This window comes from Neolamprologus brichardi, chromosome 7 (genome assembly GCF_056152115.1).
Source record: "Neolamprologus brichardi isolate AB-2024 chromosome 7, ASM5615211v1, whole genome shotgun sequence".
NCBI lineage: Eukaryota > Metazoa > Chordata > Actinopteri > Cichliformes > Cichlidae > Neolamprologus > Neolamprologus brichardi.
This window is the reverse complement of record NC_142110.1, coordinates 129,154-148,328: the sequence shown is the minus strand read 5'-3', so window position 1 is coordinate 148,328 and position 19,175 is coordinate 129,154. Positions and strand designations below refer to the sequence as shown.

At 43.7% G+C, this 19,175-nt stretch overlaps 1 protein-coding gene across 3 annotated transcripts; it reads right to left on the bottom strand.

Annotated features, from left to right (window-relative positions):
- Nucleotides 1–113: 113 nt before the first annotated feature.
- On the bottom strand, nucleotides 114–17,718 carry LOC148101873 (fibroblast growth factor receptor 1-A-like). 3 transcript variants are annotated; one of them, XM_087842748.1, is made up of 10 exons: nucleotides 17,592–17,718; nucleotides 17,045–17,146; nucleotides 16,366–16,490; nucleotides 9,286–9,476; nucleotides 6,668–6,809; nucleotides 4,001–4,146; nucleotides 3,783–3,906; nucleotides 2,905–3,095; nucleotides 1,284–1,431; nucleotides 114–519 (listed from the first exon to the last, which is right to left on the bottom strand). In XM_087842748.1, the coding sequence occupies exons 3-10, from the start codon at nucleotides 16,445–16,447 to the stop codon at nucleotides 443–445; spliced, it is 1,101 nt and encodes a 366-aa protein (XP_087698874.1). In that variant the 5' UTR covers nucleotides 16,448–16,490; nucleotides 17,045–17,146; nucleotides 17,592–17,718; the 3' UTR covers nucleotides 114–442. The 3 variants fall into 3 exon arrangements, with proteins under 3 accessions (XP_087698874.1, XP_087698876.1, XP_087698875.1); XM_087842750.1 differs by lacking the exon at nucleotides 17,045–17,146 and having other exon boundaries at nucleotides 17,562–17,718; XM_087842749.1 differs by lacking the exon at nucleotides 17,045–17,146.
- Between the last annotated feature and the right edge of the window lie 1,457 nt (nucleotides 17,719–19,175).

Here is a 19,175-nt window from a genome sequence, read left to right as displayed (position 1 = left end):
AAATGCTGTCAGTAAAGTGGTAATCAATGAGAGGATCATTCAGTGTTTGTGAGTTTCCTTTAGTAATCTGTGAGGGTGATTTTAAAAAAACACGATGCACAGTAAACAAAGCATCAAATGAAAGATTTATTCTTATAACACATGTCATTACACATAAAGGAGCCAATGTGAAAGAGGTCAAATGTAGTCAGAGAAGAGCTGCAGAATCCAGATCAGCGAAGCACAAACCTCCATCCATCCACCAGCAGCTACACATGAGACAGCAGGAGGCTTCAACGCTCAGGTGAAGTCTGAAAACTGCAGCAATGACTGCAACTGTCTGAATTTTGGGCTCACATGGATGACTGTGCTGAGATTATTATCTGAAACTCTGAACATCCACCACCAGAACTGAAGATAAACAACAGACTTTTTAACAGAACTTGAGGACCACTGACATAAACTAGGTCCAGTGCTGGCATGTGTGGGCTGAAGAGCAGTGGACTGGAGAAGACCCCTGGAGGAGCCGCAGCGATGCTTCTGCAGAGTGAAGCGAGGTGAAAAGCATTTAAAACCAGATCTGCTCGCTTCACAGAAATCTCACAGCTGAGGGCTCCCTCGTCTGAGAGATGACGCTCTCTGTGTAAGGTATGATAAGCTCGGTAAAGAGAAATGCCATTTTGGGGGGAATTACCACCTCCATTAAAATGTAACAAAAGGTTCCCAACCATCGTGAAACCATAGGGGAAAGCGTCAGCAGTGCTTTTCCCTTATCCCTAACGTAGTGTTTGCTAAACACTGAACAGGTCGGCCCACAGATCAGTGTTTAGAGTCAGGACTGATCCCACCCCAATCCAAACATCAGTTAAACGGAATCGCCCTCTGGGAAATAATCGTTGCACACCCTCTATTATACAGGCATCCATTAGCAATGTTGATGTGATGTAGCTACCAATGATTGGTTATTTCTTTCTAATTGGTAATTAGTTTGGGTAGTCTGTAAAATTAACTCATAATAAACTAACAGTCCTTATTTAATATCTTGTATTTTCTAAAAATTAGGCCTTTGTTTTACGCCATTACCAAATTACAACACAAATAATAAGCATTTAACATCTCCAGGGTTAGCTTCCTGTCTGCCCGTTTATTTTATAATAGAAGAACTACAGCATCAAAATGACTTGATTTGGGAGGTAACCAGCATGTGGTTAACATGAAACCCTAACCATAATCCTACCCAGAAGCAGCTCACCAGAGACCAGGTGGACATGAACAGGTGAACAGAGAGAGATGAGGTCACATACCATCGATCACTATGAGCCATACAGTGTGACGAGAGACTCCTTCAGAGTTGCTTGCCAGGCAGGTGTACTCTCCAGCATCAGCCAGAGTTACATCTCTCAAAGTCAGCAGCAGTTCTACCTCATAATCCATCGTATTCAGATCCTCAACCTGTGAGGGAGACGGACATGGATATCACCCAAACATGTTTCACTCAAAAAGTTCCAATCAAAGCTGGTCGATACAGCTCTAAACACTGGGTCAAGAGTCTGAGAGAACTTTAAGAGTGTGACACTAAAGGCCAGTTTACGCCAGTTGGTTTACTTTTCTTTTAGTACGGGACTAGACTCGGTCCATGTGTGGGAAAGGAAAAGTAATCCCATGGTTTAGTGGCATATCGTGGTGATATGCAGGTAAGAGCGCAGTAAACTGTAACACATTATACAAGTCTTAACTTCTGCCCATCCATTGTCTCTGGAACCCTCCTGAGCCGAGACATCCTTCAGAGGGAGTTCTTTTCCACCACATTTGTCTGCACTCTTATGCCTTTGGTCCAATGCCACAGCTCATCATCACAGATCATGGTAAAAATATAGATTAACAAGTAAATCGACGGCTTTACCTTCACCCAGCACAGCAGACATTCCACCAAGCCCTCTATGAATGCCCTACTTCCCTTTACTCTGGTTTGGAAGGAAACTAACCAGAGTGGGCAATCCAACATCTTCTAGATAAAAACTGTTGCGTCAAATTTGGAGGTGCTGATTCTCATCCCTGCCTTCCCGATGAATCTGAATTTGAGCAAACAGGTGGAGTCTTTGCCAGTACACCAGCATAGCATCTGACTGCTAATAGGTGATTTGTCACCCTTGTCCCCTCACCTTCCTCCACAGAAAAGGTGGAGGACACCACAAGGTCAGCAGCTGATCTTTGGATGGTTTGAGAGCGACTAAATGTCCTGCTTCATGGCTTCACCAACATGTGAGTTTTTGTTTTAGTGACACCCAAAGCTATACTCTACCCTCCCATACATGTCAGCTGCCTCCAGAGGCTCGCAAGCTAACTAAAATTTGATAGGACTCCTTCTACTGCATCTCTGGTGTCCACCAGGTGGTTTGAGGGTTGATGTTGCAGCTCCAATAAGACACCTCTTTAATAGAGAGGTTTAAGCCCAAATGGGACAATTTAATAGAAATTGTCCTATTTGGGCTCAGTGTCCCATCCTCGAAATACCATTCTAATTCTGGAAGTTGCAGCTGTTGATCTTCCTGACCGTTGCCTATAAATGGTATTTTGTTTATATGTTTGAATGTGTCAGGCCTGCCCGGTACCCTCCCCAGCCACAAAGCAGAGGACAGCTCAGCTCCAGTCTTCACTCGAGTGGTTGCAGATGTGATGACAGAAAATGTGCATCTTTGAAGCTGGAGCTGCAGTCTGTGACCTTCATTCCCATTCATTTTTTCTCCCTGTTACACTCATGCACAAAAACTACAAGCTTTTGTTTAGGAAAAGATCACGGTTTGATGACGTTAACCCTTACCCCACCATGGACCAGAATAACATTAATCTAGCTTCAAAACACTTTGGAGACATAAAATAATACTAACATAAGCCTGTAGTGCTGCCTGATTGTGTTGTACGTACTTTGGGAGGACGAACAAAGGGAAATATGTCTATGTTTTCTTTGCTGCCATTGATCCCGATGTGTTTGAACCACCGTATGTAAGGCTGTGGGTCACCAATCACTGCGCACACAAACTCCACATCACTACCAACAACAGCGATCCGGTTACCCTGCAGCCCAGCATGCAGGTCTGGCTTTTGAGGAGAACGCTCTGTAACAAAACAAGGTTTAAGGTTAGCATGATGCAAGATCATACAAACGACTAATGTCCACAGAGAGCAGGAGGAGACAGATAGCCATTCTGTTTGCCTGCAACATGAGGATGTTCAGTCTGGATAAAGTCTTTATGAAACTCTGTACGTTTTGTAGTTTACTGACGTTATGTTTGTCCACTTAGTAAGTACTTAGAAAATGCATTAATGTTATTACTAAAGCTCACTGTGCCATAGTTTAGTGATATTGAGTTTTTATGTGGTTATATTTGCAATCTCAGATTTGGAGGGAGTTCTGTGTTTCTTTCACATGGTCACATTTTAATGTTAGGTGTATTTGATATATTGTTATTGACTTTGTTCAGTGAGCTTTAATGCGGTTTAAACAAAGAATATCCTTGGGACAACCCTACAGCAAATCAGCACTTTATTCACTCCAGCATTTCCACTCTTATGCTTCTCAAAGTGCTGTCATTTTATTTCTACTTGTTAAGGCCAAACCGCCTCCATCAGTCATGCAACCTCCTTGTTGGTGTGGGCGGTTGTACAGGACCAGTGAAAAGTTCGGACACACCCGCCGAAGGTCAGAGTTATGGTCGACACACACAGTCCAAAGTACTGGAACCATCTGGTTTTTGCAATAACGCATGCTGTATGCTGTGTATACATGCTGCAGATAATCTTACCAATTACATTCAGCTGATAGGTGTGTTGGAGGGTCCCGTGTCCATTCTGCACCACACAGGTGTAGTTCCCTTCATCAGAGGGAGACACTGACTCCTTTATTAGAGTCCATGTGTGGTCTCTGATCTGCAAGATTAAAGAAAGATACAGAAAGGGTGAAGTAAAGCTTTACAAGCTGAAGTTGTTTCTAGAGGCCTTTGACTCGTTGGTCCATCCTGACCTCTTTTCCGTTCTTGTACCATCGCAGGGCAGGAAGCGGCTTTCCTGTCGCTTGGCAGTGAAACTTCACCGTCTTCCCGACAGGAACTCTGTAGATGTGTCTCTTGTCCGGCCTCACCCACTGCGGTGGCAGTGATTCTGAGACAACTTAAGGAAAACATCATGATTAATACTGCGTATGCACCTTTCCAACACAAAGACTGAAACTAAGAGGATCAGCTTGAGGGTTAGCGTGCAGCTTCTCACTGCCTGTGCAACATTCCCCAGGTTTTTCTGAACAGGGTCGAATTAAATGCCTTTTTCACCACAACCAAAACATTTCATGTTCTCTGATGAAGCAAACACCATGTAATTAAAACCATCTATTTTGAAACTGAAAGACAGGTTTAGCTCATTAGCGGCGTTTTTGAGGATCATAAAAAACTGCCTTCTGTGACACACAACATGCTTAAGGAGCACAAATTTGCACCCCAAAGAAACCATTTTCCAGGTTGAGAACAGGGTCCTAGGCGCCCTAGGCAAGAGCCATCCGGCATTTTGCAGACCCCTCCCTCCTCAAGGTGCTTTATATTGTAAGGTAAAGGCCGTACAATAATACAGAAAAACCTCAACCATCAACTGACCTCCTGTGAGCAAGCACTTGGTGATAAGGGGAAGGAAAAACTCCCTTTTAACAGGAAGAAACAGGCTCAGGGAGGGGTGGCCATCTGCTACGACCAGTTGGGGTGAGAAGACAGAACTAAAAATATGCTGTGGAAGAGAGACAGAGATTAATAATAAGTTGTGGCAAACCACCAGGGGATTCCACTCATACCCAGCAAGAAGGGAAGAGGGAGGAGTGATGTTTTGGATTCTAGGAGATGTTTTGCCGCCTTGTGAAGTCACTGGGGTTGAGTGAAGCTGAGATTAAAGTTGATATAAAATGTGATGAGCTCTCGTGTCATCCTTACATGCCTCCACAAAGTAATGATTAAGTGCAGGGAGGTGTATAAGACCTTCCAGCTGCCCTGACTGGTTTGAACTGTGTTTTACATTTTTCACTGTAAATAAATGCACCGGGTTCACTTGGAGCTAACAACTCTTAAAAACCTGAGGTGTTACATTTGGTACAGTGGTAATTCTTATGGGTTTTCCATTTGCGCCATGGTTCCTGGCTCTTGTCCTTGCTGGGTTTGGTAACGTTTAGGGCTGTTCTTGTTCCCCAGGTGTTTTCACTTCTCCCAGTTGCCCTGCTGTATACTTAGAGGGGTTCTCGGCCCTCAGTCTTTGCCTCAGCTTCTGTTAAGCTATCCTAGTTCCTCCCTGTAAACTCTGAATCCTGTTCTGCACATTGCTTTGTGGATTTTGTATTGTGCAACATTCTGTTTTTAAAAGGTGGGGTTTGAGTTAACTCTGGCCTGTTACTGATTTTGTGTTTGACAAACTCCACCCCTACCCATAAACTTAGGTAGTTTGAGAATGACTTGGTGGATGTTGAGAGGTTAACAGGGAAATGCATATATTTCTATGAAATAGGGTGACACACCTTATCAGACTCTATGGCATAGGTGTCAAACTCTGGCCCAGACTAGTTGCATTTGGCCTGCGAAGCCATACCAAATTACTATTAGAGCTGGCCTACTGGTATTATACAGCTAATATATATATTGTTTAGTATTAAGCTTTGCTTGTTCCATATTCAATTTTTCAGCAAAACGTGTTTGAGTCCATAAGAAAAGATTCATTTTTATATCTGGAGGAATAAATATATTTCAATAAATATTAACGTTAGCCCACGACTTTGTTCCAGTTTTGAATTTTGGCCCACTGTGTATTTGAGTTTGACACCCCTGCTCTATGGCATGGTCCTGGGTCGGTGACCCAGCATTTTGAGTTTATTATTATTTTCTAGTTTCTTCTGATTTTATGGTAATTCTTATTTTGTATTAGTTCTTAGGGTTTGGTTCTTGTGTTTAGTGTTTTAATGTTCTCCCGTCTGTGCTCTGTTCGTGCCCCTAAGTTAGTGTTGTAGAACAGCTTGTGAATTTCCTGTTTTACTTTGAAGGTCTGTGTCTTGTCGTGTCTAATTAGGTTCAGCTGTGTTCCCCTCTGGTGTGTCATTCCCGCATTACCTTGTGTGTATTTATAGTGGGTGCCTGCCTGTGTTCCTTGTCGGTTCGTCTGTGTTATTCAGTGTTGGAGTTGGAGTGTCATCTCCATGTATCGTCCCGTGTCCTTATGTTTTCAGGTTTGTTTATTAGTTTTTCCCAGTCTAGGTTTTAGTAGCTCCCTGTTCCTTATTTCCTGTATTTGTACTTCGCCATCACGTTAAATAAACACTCACTCGCACCCCAGCCAGTACCTGCATTTTGGGTCCTTTTCTCATAACACCACATGACTGCTGCCCCAGCCGTGACACTCAATGTTTTTACTGTTTATGAACTGACTGACCTTGTCTCCAAAAACCCATGTAAGCCAGAGCAAACCCGAACAGTGGTCCCATTAACTGGTTAACTACCAGTTTAGATTCTTTGCTTGTCATCTGACAACTTCTAAACATTTTGTGTCCCTCATTCAATACTTTCATTGAATCATAGAACAAATATTTACTCAATATATTAATATTAACAGAGAAGGAGAGATCTGAGATCATATGTCTGTATTCTATCCTGTACAGATCTTCATGTACCTTCATAGACAATGAGCCATGCAGATCTGTAGGAAATCCCAACAGAGTTTCCAGCCAGACAGGTGTACTCTCCAGCATCATCCAGGGTTATGTTCCTCAGAGTCAACACCTCAATTTCTTTGTCTGTGTTCAAATAACCACTCTGAGAGAGAAACACACAAAAATCTGTGTCATCCTTCATCAGTGTCCCCCAAAGGTCAGAGCTGAGTTAAATTCCTCACCATCAGCAAACTGTAACTCAAAAGTCAAACTTAAATCTCTCACAAAGTCAGTGAATTCAGTTCATGGATGCAAACTTTAATTTTACCACTTCAACAGTCTAGTGCAGGAGACTAAGAGATCTAAGAGATCACTCTGAAAAATCAGAGTGATCTCAGGGGGGTGGAGAAGTGGGTTCAGAGTGTGGTGTCAGGGGAGGCTTACCCACACAGCTGTTCTTCATCACCTGTCTGAGCTGTGTGGTTTGAAGCCATGCAAGCTTTAAAGCCATGCAAGCGTGTCAGAAACAGCTGGAAATAAAACACCTGTTAACGTGTCACACTGTGTGTGGGGGTACTTTATACCTGTCACAAATCTGAGAAAATATAAGGATTTAAAAACACAAAATCATAAATTGAAGCATAAAGATTTGGTTCAGCTTTATTTCCAGTTCAGTTAGATTTCCTGTTGCTGAGACTGGACTGATGAATCGGACGTCTAGTCAGCTAACTCAGCTTTCGTCCATAATTCAACAGCTTTCCCCGCAGAACCTTGTTTCCTGAATGGCAGTAAGCTGTTAGAACAATGATTCAAAAAGTGATGTTCTCATATGTTGTTATTGTAAATGTCTTTTAAAAAAACCTCAACTTTACCCATTTCTGTTCACACAGTTTTCAGAGGCTGGAAATTATGAGAGGTTGACACACCTGAGTGAAAGTCTTCTTTTTTCTTGATCTGTTCCTTTGGGAGCAGCAGATTATGTGCCTTCATCTCACACTATCTTAGCAACCTCCTCTGTTAGACCAACCTCCTGGATCAGAGTCTTGTGCTGGGAAAGGGATCCCAATGCAGCTCCTTACTGGAGCAGGCGGTTTTAAGAATGCTGCGGACTAAAACTAGTCAGTGGGTGCCAAGCGCCTTTGTATTATGTCATGATGTTTAGCAAATTTATTTCTTTGAAATGTATCTCAGGGTTTTCTTCTGTTTTTAAGCTGCTCATATTCATAATGATATATTTTCATATTTGTTTGGTTTTATGTTTGTTTATTGTTTTTTGTTAATAACTGCACAAATATTTGCACATCTGATTGATAGTTTTTGGTCACATGACTGACACGTTACTCCATCATGCCAGCCAATAGTGGACAGTTGGTATTACTGCAGGACTGAAGTGTTGTGGGGGGGTTTTCACCTGTCTTGAGCCAAGACTACCAGGATAATCTATTCATGTAGGAAAAACAAAGATATGAAGACAAATTGCAAATTTTGGGGACTTCTGATGTATATTCTGCCACAGCAGCTTTATTATGACATGCACACGCAATATATCTACCTTCCTTCACGCCATCACATGGGCAGCTCTCTGCCTTTACCAGTCACAGTCCCTCAATGTCACGGTTTGCCAGGGCAAGCCGTGGGGAATGTTGGAGAAAGGACCCAAACGCTGGACTTAGTGCAATGAACAGTGCATTTATTTACAGTGGGGGTAAATATACACCACACAATAAGTCTCCCGAGTGCTCCCTCAACTCCTGTGTCGTGCCTTCTCCCAAGTGCTGGTATTCCGTGCTCTCTGCTCCTGTGCCTACGCACACCCCGTGCGTCCTGCAGTCCCGTGTTCCGCTCTCCTGAGGAAAAACCAACAGACGCAGCCGTTATGGCACCACTCCAGCAGGCATACACTTAACAGTACTTGCGACACTGACATGGAGTCTAACTCAACGATCCTGCGCCGGAGGAAGCTCCATTGCTCTGTTAAGTAGCTCCCCCGACGAGCCTGATCAGAAGCAGGTGTGTGGGAACCTAGGCGTGACCAGCAGCTGGCAGGGCCACACCCATCAGGCCTGCGGGTGGCTGTCCTTCATCCTCCAGCCACACCCGCAGACACACGTACACACACACACACACACACACCAGCATGGAACACAAGAGCACAGTGCAGCAAACATACACGCAATAATAATGATAACAATAACAATAAAAGGTTCACACCGTTCACGGACCCCGAGTCCCAGGAACCGGGTCCGTGACACTCAATTTGAAATGACTTTCCTTCTCCTTTGCTGTCAACAAACATGCCCTCCCCTTCTCCATTTCCTTTCTGAGGGAAACATGGCCTAATGTGGATCTGAAGTTATGTGCCAGTAGAGAACTCTCATTCCCAGCACTGGGAAAACCACCGGGATACAAAGTGTATTCCTTCTAATTGGGGAGGTGTGTACTACCAAATTCACCCTCATCACTTAGCCAATTAAGCCAAGATCTGCTTATTTCACTAAACATATTCTAAGGGCTCTGACGGAGATCAGATTTATCCTCCTTCATTATAGATGTAAAGAGTGTCACACAGCAAAATAAAGCTAACAAAAGAAAATTACTAAAACTGGTCTAAGGCTGAATTTGGTGGTGTTGGTACGTACTTTAAGAACACGAACATAGGGCAGCCCGTCCGGTCCCACATTGCTGTTGTTGATGATGATGTTGTTTTTGAGCCACTGAATGTTAGTTTGTGTGTCGCTGAAAACGCGGCACACAAACACCACGTCGCTGCCAACAGCTGCCGTCTGGTCGGCCGGCAGCCCTTTCTGCAGGATGGGCCTGCTAGGACGCTCTGAAACAGGTGGGTTGGAGATGAAGACAGGGGTAATCTTTACGAATGAGTTAGATATCCACAGAGAGGAGAACAGCATGTCACCAGTAACACCTGGAGGACGTACCTGCGGATTGATTTTCTTTTTTTTTTTTTTTTTTTTTTTTTTTGCCTGTCCCGTTTGGCTCTTTTGCCATCAGAATTATTGTCTAAAGGTGAAGAAAGATGCCCAACGGATTTTCTTTACCAAATTGACCATCCCAGCTTTGCCGTAATGGTCCATTTGATTCACCTTTTATTCTTTATTTTATTTTCACTTGCTGAATACGGGACAGACTTGACTGGGGGAAAGAAAAGGGAGAAAGAAAGAGGGAAAGAAAAACAGTTGAGAAGAGGGACGGGGGAGAAGGGCAAAAAACAAAAAACAGAATAAGCAAAAAGAAAAAAAAAAAAAATTACATATATCGATCACCTGGATCACCTGTTGAGAAAGAAAAAAGAAAACAAGCAGAAGAAAACGAGAGTAATACAATAAACAACATCACAATGATATATGGGAATATGACAGTAAATACTAAATATTAAACATTATTGTGCAGCACGTAAGATCGACAGCACAGTGTGCATTGAGGTAGGAGCCAAAAAGGGTGTAGTTTGTGTGTGTGATCACCCGTGTGTACACCTGTGAGCATGGACGCGCTTGTTTTCTTAAAAGGTTCCCTCATGTAATGATCTGCTAGAGGGTGTGGGGGGCCACTGCCCCGTCCTCCAGGGCATGAAGCAGGTATGGAGGAGATCAAAACTCCAGACATCCAGAGGCCCCCAGAACACAAGAGACCAAGGAAGACCAACAGAGGGGCAGCCGTGCCACTGTCCCAGAAAGAGCTGAGGAGAGTCCCAGATGAGGGGTCACCCAGCAGCCACGGAGCAGAAGCCAGGGGGGGTTGCAGCGACGTGCCCGTGAGCTCCGCCGGCAGCCAGCTGTGCCTGAGTGACCGAGCCCCAGGCCGAGAGGCCGGGGGCACCCCACCTCCAAAGTGGCCCAAGCGAGCCCCAGGCTCCAGGCCCCGATAAGCAGCCGCCAAGGAGTGAGCCGGTGTGCACCCGGATGCCCACCCCCGGACACAAAGAACCACCAACGCACCGATGTCTGAGGGAGTCCGCCCCCGGCAGGGGAAGTGGTGGGGGGAGATAGGCCTCCAAACCTTGGAGGGCCTGAGCTGTCCTCAGAGAGGTGGCGTCTGATACCCAACCTGACATATGGACACAGACATACAGGCACACACAGATACAAACATCCATTCCCACCCTCATGCTCTCATATGCACTTACTCCACACTTAACCAACGTGGAGACAGACATAAAGAGACGCTGTACACACAATCACACTCCCCAAGCGTACTCTACAAACCGGGTCTAGGTACCCTTGCCCCTGGAGGGGGGAACTGCACCCAGACCCAGGTTGTGTTACCCTTTTTCCCTGCGGTGGGGAGAAGCAGACCGCCCCGACTCCGCAGCAGCAGGGAGGCCCCACATTCCGGACCCCAGTCGGACGGCCAACTCCTCCTCCTAGCCCCCCTGCTCCAGCAGACCGCAGAGAACGAGGGTGAGAGAAGACTCCTAACCTCCCTCCACCCGCTCATTGTAGTGTTGATGTATGTGTGTTCTAAGGTGCTTTTAAAACCCAGGAGGGCATGGAGCTGCCTGCCAGAGAGCAGCAGGTAAGCGCATAGTCCCTCCTGCTAGCCCTCAATGTCTACGTGTATTTAAAATTGAGAGGTGGGCAACGACGCCAGGGGTGAGGTGTACACCCTGATGGTAATTGAGATTCCGTGTAGCGTGCCCACCCCCAAGATCCTATATGTATGTGTAATGAGAGTGTGAGTAATGTGAATGTCTAAGTTGCAGGATAAAATTGAGGCAGAGGCAGCCAGAAGGGGACAGAGGGGGGGGTTACCTCCTCTGCACCCTGGTGACACACCCCTACTCCAAGGCCCTGCATGTGTGGGTGGTTGTGGTGGAGCGGGAAGAGGGAGGCAGCTGGAGATGGGGAGGGAAGGAAGGGAGGGGCAAGTGACCCCTCCCTGGGGCCAGCTCCCCCGCTGACCCCAGTAGGCACCCCCATACTCCGCGACCCGCCAGGGAAGGGGGGCCCAGGCCCATCCGAACCGGGGCCCAGTGCAGCGGCGCCGCCCGGCCCCACAGAGCCCGGGGCAGTCCACCCAACCCCACCACAGAGAAAACTGCACCCACCCCATCATCCACTCATCTTCCAGACTACATAAGACAATAGACGCCCAGGCTGAGATCTTCCTCCACCTCTCCTGTATCTCCCCCTCTTGCAGAGAGAGTTCCTGAGAGAGGAAAACTCCTGCAAGATGTGACAACCCCCCCCCCCCCCCCCCCCCCCCCCCCCACCAGTTGAAGAGCCCCCCAGGTGGCTCGGCGCACCGGCGGCACCCCGCGCCAGTGGTGGGCCCCCATATACCCACCGGCCCACAACCCCGGCAACACACCAACCAGGACCCAGGCCCCCGAGGCCCGGCCAGGGCCCCAGGCCAGAGCCGGAGCGCCCCCAGAACCTCACGCCCGTCCCGGACCCACCCAGGGGCAGCCAGGCTACCAGGTCAGTAACCCCCCTCCGTCAGCACAGACCCTCCCCTAGCCCCGCTGCACGTAGCTACGAGGAAACCGTCACCTAACAGCCAACAGAGCCCCTAATTGGCCATGACCGCTACCCCGGGTTGAGCCCCCCAAGGAAGATGCTCCCGAGGAACCCCCCGACGCCCTAAGCCTGACCCTACCCCCACACCAATCACAACAGTGAAGGCGAGACCAAAATATGACCCCCCACCCCCACTAGGTGATGGAGCTGATCAGAGGAGCCCAGAGCGATTGATCTGATGTGGTGGCAGAGGCTGTATCAAGACTAATGTAATCTAATAGATAATTTCTATATTGGTTAGAATTAAGATTGTTTTTATTTTTCCAGTTCATGAGGACTGTTTTCTTGGCTATGCATAGGGCAGTGAAAACCATATGGGCTATATTCTTTTCTGAAGTGACATTATATAATCTGCCCAACAAACACACTAAGGGGGAAGTTGGAATGTTACATTTCAGACACTTTGATAAGTCTTCACATATCTCGCGCCAAAACTTCTGAACTGGTGGACAGAACCAAAGAGCATGGATATAGTTGTCCGGTGAATTGGTTTGGCAGTGTGAGCAGTTGTTGGTAGATGCAAAGCCCATCTTGAACATCCGATGACCTGTATAGTGCACTCTATGTAGTATTTTGTATTGAATTAATTGAAGACTGGGATTTTTGATTAGATGAAAGGTTTTTAAGCAAATCTGAGACCAGAAGTTTTGGTCTAAGTTAACTGATAAATCCGCTTCCCATTTTGCAATAGGAAGTGATATTGATTCATCTATTTTAGAAAGCATTCTGTATATTTTGGATAGTAATTTGGGGATTGATTTTCTAACTGTAGTCATCCACGAACCATCGTGTTTTTCCAGAGAATGGCATTTTACATTTAGCAGTGAAACAGTTTGTGACCAAAATGTTAATAATGAACTTTTGAGTGTTCTGGTTCTATCGGTCACAGTACCATTCACAATCAGTATGAATGGGTAACAGTATTCATGTCATGGGTGACATGAATACTGTTACCCATTCATGGAAGGACACTGAAGAAAAATAACAAGTAGTTCCCTTTATCTGAGGGAACCAATGACGTCATTATTAGAGTCCCTGTGTGTTCTCTGATCTGAAAGATTGAGCACAGGCAAAGACAGAAAATAAAATAAATCTTAAAATCTGGTCGTGCCTCTAAAATTTCCACTTTACAGCCAGAAACACACCTGAAAGCCTCCTATTCTGTGATCCTTCCTTAACAGTTTCCCGTTCTTGTACCATTGTATTGCGGGAACCGGGTCTCCTGTTGCTTTGCATTGCATTTTTATCGTGTTGGAGACAAACGCAGCATAGAGCTTTTTCATTTCTGGCTGTACCCACTGTGGAGCCATCACTGGTAAGGAGACACTACGTGGTAAAGCTCATCAGTTTACAGTGAAGAACTCTTTGCCACCAGACACCTTCCATTATTACTGAGACATTCCCAGTGTCCACCTTGTTCAATTCAAACATTTTATTGTGATAAATGTTTGAAGTGTTTGAAGATAAATAAATTTACTGACACTGAAAAATGTTGAAAGATGTATTGCTATTGGATAAGTCAGAGCTTTTGAGCCAATACCAATTAAACATCAGGCCTTTCCAGTAGTGTGCCAGCCCAGGTCCCAGTTCTGGGGCAGGACAGTCAAAGAATCAACAAGAGCTGTATCTGAACATTTATTTTTGGAGGATTTCCCATTTTTGACATTCAGTCAAGCTTCGGAGCCCTTTCCTGATCCCCAAGCACTGCCTCAAGTCAAGCAATAAACAAATAACCACAGAACATCTGTTTGCCTCCTCAGTTCTTTTTATTGTATCTGGGACCTGGTAAGTTGGTCATTTAATAACATTTGTTTCACACAAAGTTAGTTATGAGAGTTGGCATAATCTTTCAAAACTAGACTAAACCAAAGAGTGAAGGTGCATGTGGATAGGGCTTAGGGCTGGGCAATTTGACCTAAAATCCATATTGCGGTATAATTTGAAGCATGTGTGGTAACAATATGTTTAGCAATATCTTCTTTTCTTCTGTATACCGTATTTTCCGCACTATTAGGCGCACTTAAAATCCTTTAATTTTCTCAAAAATCAACAGTGCATCTTATAATCCGTTGCACCTTATGTATGAATTCTGGTTGTGCTTACTGACCTCGAACCGATTTTATGTGGTATATGTCACTTAAAAATCTGTCAAAAAATGTTTTAATACCACTTTGGTAAGCTACGAAGCCGCACCACTTGATAGATTGTCTGAGCATCACGGCTACCATAGTCAGGAGCCTCGCGGAGTGATCTGGGTCCTAAACTCCGTCCGCTTCAGGTCCCAAAGTCAAACGATCACTGCGGCATCACTGAGAGTTAAAAACTATCTAAATTCTTTCATCTTTGATAAAATGATCAGTGTTGCTGCTTTACCAGGTGTAACAATTAAGTTTAACATCCAGGCATCCATGAAAACAGAATTTATTAAATTTAACGGAGTTAGAAGTTAGCAGGAAGTTAGCTCGCTAGTTTCCACTTAAACATGATATAGCATGTTCTGACTGAGAGATTTTTGAAAAAATTAAAACACACAGCTCTGCTTTCACTCCCGACATAAATGAAGACAGAAAACTAAACAGCAGTGACTTTTTTAGGGTTACTGAAGTTGGACTAGCTGGTATATAATGATGTGCTACATGATCACTAGTGACACAGCTATGTTAGCATAATATAAACACAGTGAAGCTAACTTTTTCCCACTCGATAAAAGTGGGGGTTCCCAATGGTTAGGGACAAATGCAATCGCATGGCAGGATGCTGTAAACTGACTAAACGTCAGTCAGGAGAACAACTGAGATAATCCATCCACAATACGAGGTTAGTCATTAATATACTGCAGCAACATAGGAATAGAGCAGCTGTGAGAGAATTCACCATTAATGAATCAAAAGTACGGTTGTGGAGGAAGCGCAGTTTTTGGCTTTACTCATATTCCAAAACGTGCTTCATCTCTTTGCTATTACTGTCGCCTGGCATAATTTGCAGATGATATTGCTTGCAGCCGCTGTGATGCTTTGACCAAAACAGGCGCAGCTTGATGACACCATCAACATGCGCTATTACGGTAGAGCAGAATAGTCAAAATCTCTACCGTTGGCCAAATTCATATCGTTTCTACCGAATACCGTTTATACCGCCCACCCCTAATGCGGCTGTTAGGGAAAGTGGTAGTTTGCTGAAAAGAGCTGCATGGCCAAGAAAGCAAAAGACTTCCTCAGTTTCTGCCAGACAGCTCCTGGGAATGGGAAGAATAGAAATCGACAGACCAAGTGACTTTCACGCATATCACGTTATAACGTGATATAGCGTGAAAAGTATATTGTTCTAACAATTTACCTTTCACGTTTGAACGATATAATATCATTATAATATCATAGATATTGGTGAAAAAAAGCTTTATGTTGTAAAAAACTGTTGTTGTGCCTTAATTTGTTGATGTTTTTACATATATTCCTTTTTAAAATACTAAAATTTGTATATTTATTTATTTTTGTTTGTCTGACAGCATTTATTTAAAAAATAAATTGGACATTTCAAACAGTTACTCATTACTTGAGTAGTCTTTTCACCAAGTACTTTTTTACTCTTACTTGAGTATCTTTTTTAAGACTACTTTTCATTTTTACTTGAGTAATAATATTTTAAAGTAATGCTACTCTTACCTGAGTACAATTTTTGGATACTCGAGCCACCTCTGGTGATCACTGACTGTTTTTAGGAGCTTTTTGAGATTAAATAGAAGAAAATACAAAACATTAAACATGTTAACAACACAAAAACCATATTAAACGCAGACTACTCTAGACCCGGAAGCAGGATTTGTCACGTCATCACTTAAAGACAGGATCTCAGTAAGGATTCCACATGACCAGGGTCTATACTGAGTTTTGAAATTGAGCATTAATTAGCATTTAGTTCTATCTGACATTAGTAAATCCACGATTAATCCTTAATTCAAAAGATTTATTTTTGAAGAAAACAATATTATAGAGTCCAGAATGAATGAGTCCTGGGGGGGGCGGCCACGTGGCCAGTGGCTGAGATGAATCAGTTCTGGTGGGCTATGGCGTTATTTTTGTGCCACTATTCTGAGCGCATGTAGGTGGCAAACACTGGGCTGATTTTTCTTGAAGAGTGCTTGTCAGCAAAAACACATTTAGACGGAGCACCCATGACGCTTCTTACCTTTGTCTGTGCTCTCTGAGTCCAGACCAGACTGAGCCAGAGAGAAGTGAACCAGCAGCAGCAGGGACCAGAAACGCATCATGTCCTAAGCATCAACTTACAGGGACGTCCACACTCGGAGCACTCTGCAGCAACAACAAAACCAAACTCAACCACCATTATGTCACTGAGTCTTCAATTCAATTCAATTCAATTCAATTTTATTTATATAGCGCACAACAGCAGTTGCCTCAAGGCAGTTTATAATGTACAGTATATCCTATAATAATAGAGAAAAACCCAACAATCATATGACCCCCTATAAGCAAGCACTTTGGCAACAGTGGGAAGGAAAAACTCCCGTTTAACAGGAAGAAACCTCCGGCAGAAGCAGGCTCAGGGAGGGTCAGCCATCTGCTGCGACCGATTGGGGTGAGAGAAGGAAGACAGGATGACTTTAGGTGACTGTAACACATCTGCAGCGTCATTGAAAACAGAGGGCGCTCCACTCACCCTCTGTGCAAACAGCTGTTCAGTCTATCTGTGTTTGTTAACAGGATCAGAGTGTGCTGGCTGTTGAAGGTCAGAGGCCTTTGAATCATCTCCTTTTGTTTAACCTATCACTGATATGAGCTGATCTTTTTGCTTTTACTGTATTTATTTTTATTTTTATTGTACAGTGTTTCATCTGTAAACTTACCGAGAGGCTTCGTGCAGATGTTTGTGTGGCTGGGATCTCCACTGGAGTCTTTGGGTTACTGTTATGTTGTTCTGCACGTCTTAAATCTGACAGACTTACTGTCTGTGATTATAACCAGACAATCAAACAAACTCCATCAGAGCTCAAATAAAAAGGAAACTTGAAGCTAAATAAAATAATAACAATAATAATAATAAATATTAGAACATAATAACCCTGGTTTAATGAAAGCGGAAAGCCACACCTCTGTGTGACATATGTTTAATTCCTTATTGAATATAAGAATATATAACATTATCAGCACAACACAGAAATACATCAATGGCATTTATGGCATGATTTAGAGAAGCTGGACTCACCATGTATTTCTTTATTTGTTTTTAAATTTATTATAGCTTTCACTTTGTTTTCACTTTCATGTAACTTTAGTATTTTATTTTTAGTTAAATGATAGAGCAGAGCAAAAGCAAACAGCCGGACTGAGCACTGGTGGGGTCAAAGGTCACAGCAGTGGTACCTGTAGTCATTCATGCAGCAGATGACTCACCGTCAGTGGAAACAGAGAGGACTGACACGTTAGTTCGTCCTGGGATTTCAGCACCAACCTCGACAGAAGTGTCCCGTAGCACGTCTACGCCTGAACCAGCGGCTCTAGTAATGGTTAAAACCCTGGTGGTGTGATTACAGATGCCCCCTGAGGGCGGGACGAGGGTCGTCCATTTACTGTAAGAGAAACTCGGAGATGAAACGCCTACACAAGGTCATATTTACTCTGGAGTCCCTATTTACTCAGTGACCACAATCTGCCAGGTGGTCTCTATTAAATACACTCATTATGTGTTTTCACTAATAGGAACAAAACTGTAAATTAATTTTAATGCAAAACCTATGACTGTTACAGTTGCTCCCTCAATAACAGCAGGTGGGGGCAACTATGACACTGTAAAAATACATCATATTAAAGCAGTATTACTCACAGTATTCACAGTACTTTAATAGTACCTAATAATGTAGCTTTAAAATGTTTAGCTGGTATTCTTTTACATTTTTGAGCAGGATCAGTATCATCAAAGGGCCACGAATGAAGATATAGCACAACAGAGGTCAAATCCACATGAACAAATCCAGAAACAGACAAAACAAAGTCCAAAATCCAAAGCAAGCGGAGAATACTGGAAATTTCAGGAGTGGACAAGGTAAACACAGAGGGAACACACTGAGCAGGAGCAGGAAGTACACATCGAAGCTTCCTCTAGTGTGTTTTTAGACACTAGCATGTCTAGTGCTGCAGTGGAGAGTCCACACGCCAAACTGAATGTTCTGAGGTCAGATCAATTTGTATTCTGTTTAGTTCTGTTTGTTTATGTGTTTGATGTTTGTTTGTTATCTTTATCCAGTTATCCTTGTTTCATAGCATTTTTATTCATTTCCAAGTTAAAGTGAAGTTTTACTAACCTGCTCAGCACAAGACAATAAGCTATTGCACCCTGATTACACTTTAACAACAATCTTTATTCATGTTTTTATCTTCAGACTTAACATCTGTGAACTCTCAGAGGAAAGCTGTGAAGCTCTGTCCTCAGTTCTCAGCTCACAGTCCTCTAGTCTGACAGAGCTGGACCTGAGTATCAGAAAGCTGCAGGATTCAGGAGTGAAGCTTCTGTCTGTTAGACTGCAACGTTTAAACTGTAAACTGAACACTCTGAGGTCAGATCAGAAAACATTTTGTTTTTAGAATTATTAATTAAAGTTCATCCATATGATGTTGTATCTTAGTATGTTTATGTTTCCTTTAAAAACTGAAAGTCAAGATTTAATGTTGTGAAATGTATTAACAAACTCTACATGAGTATTTGTTTTATAGATTGTCTTTTATTTTTTAGACTGAGTGGCTGTAACCTGTCAGAGAGAAGCTGTGAAGCTCTGTCTTCAGTTCTCAGCTCCCAGTCCTCCAGTCTGAGAGAGCTGGACCTGAGTAACTCTGACCTGCAGGATTCAGGAGTGAAGCTTCTGTCTGCTGGACTAAAGAGTTCCCAGTGTGCAGTGGAAACTCTCAGGTCAGGATTCAAACTTTTCCACAGATGATCATTTAAAATGTGATTTATATTATTGTATAAACAGGTAACTTTTA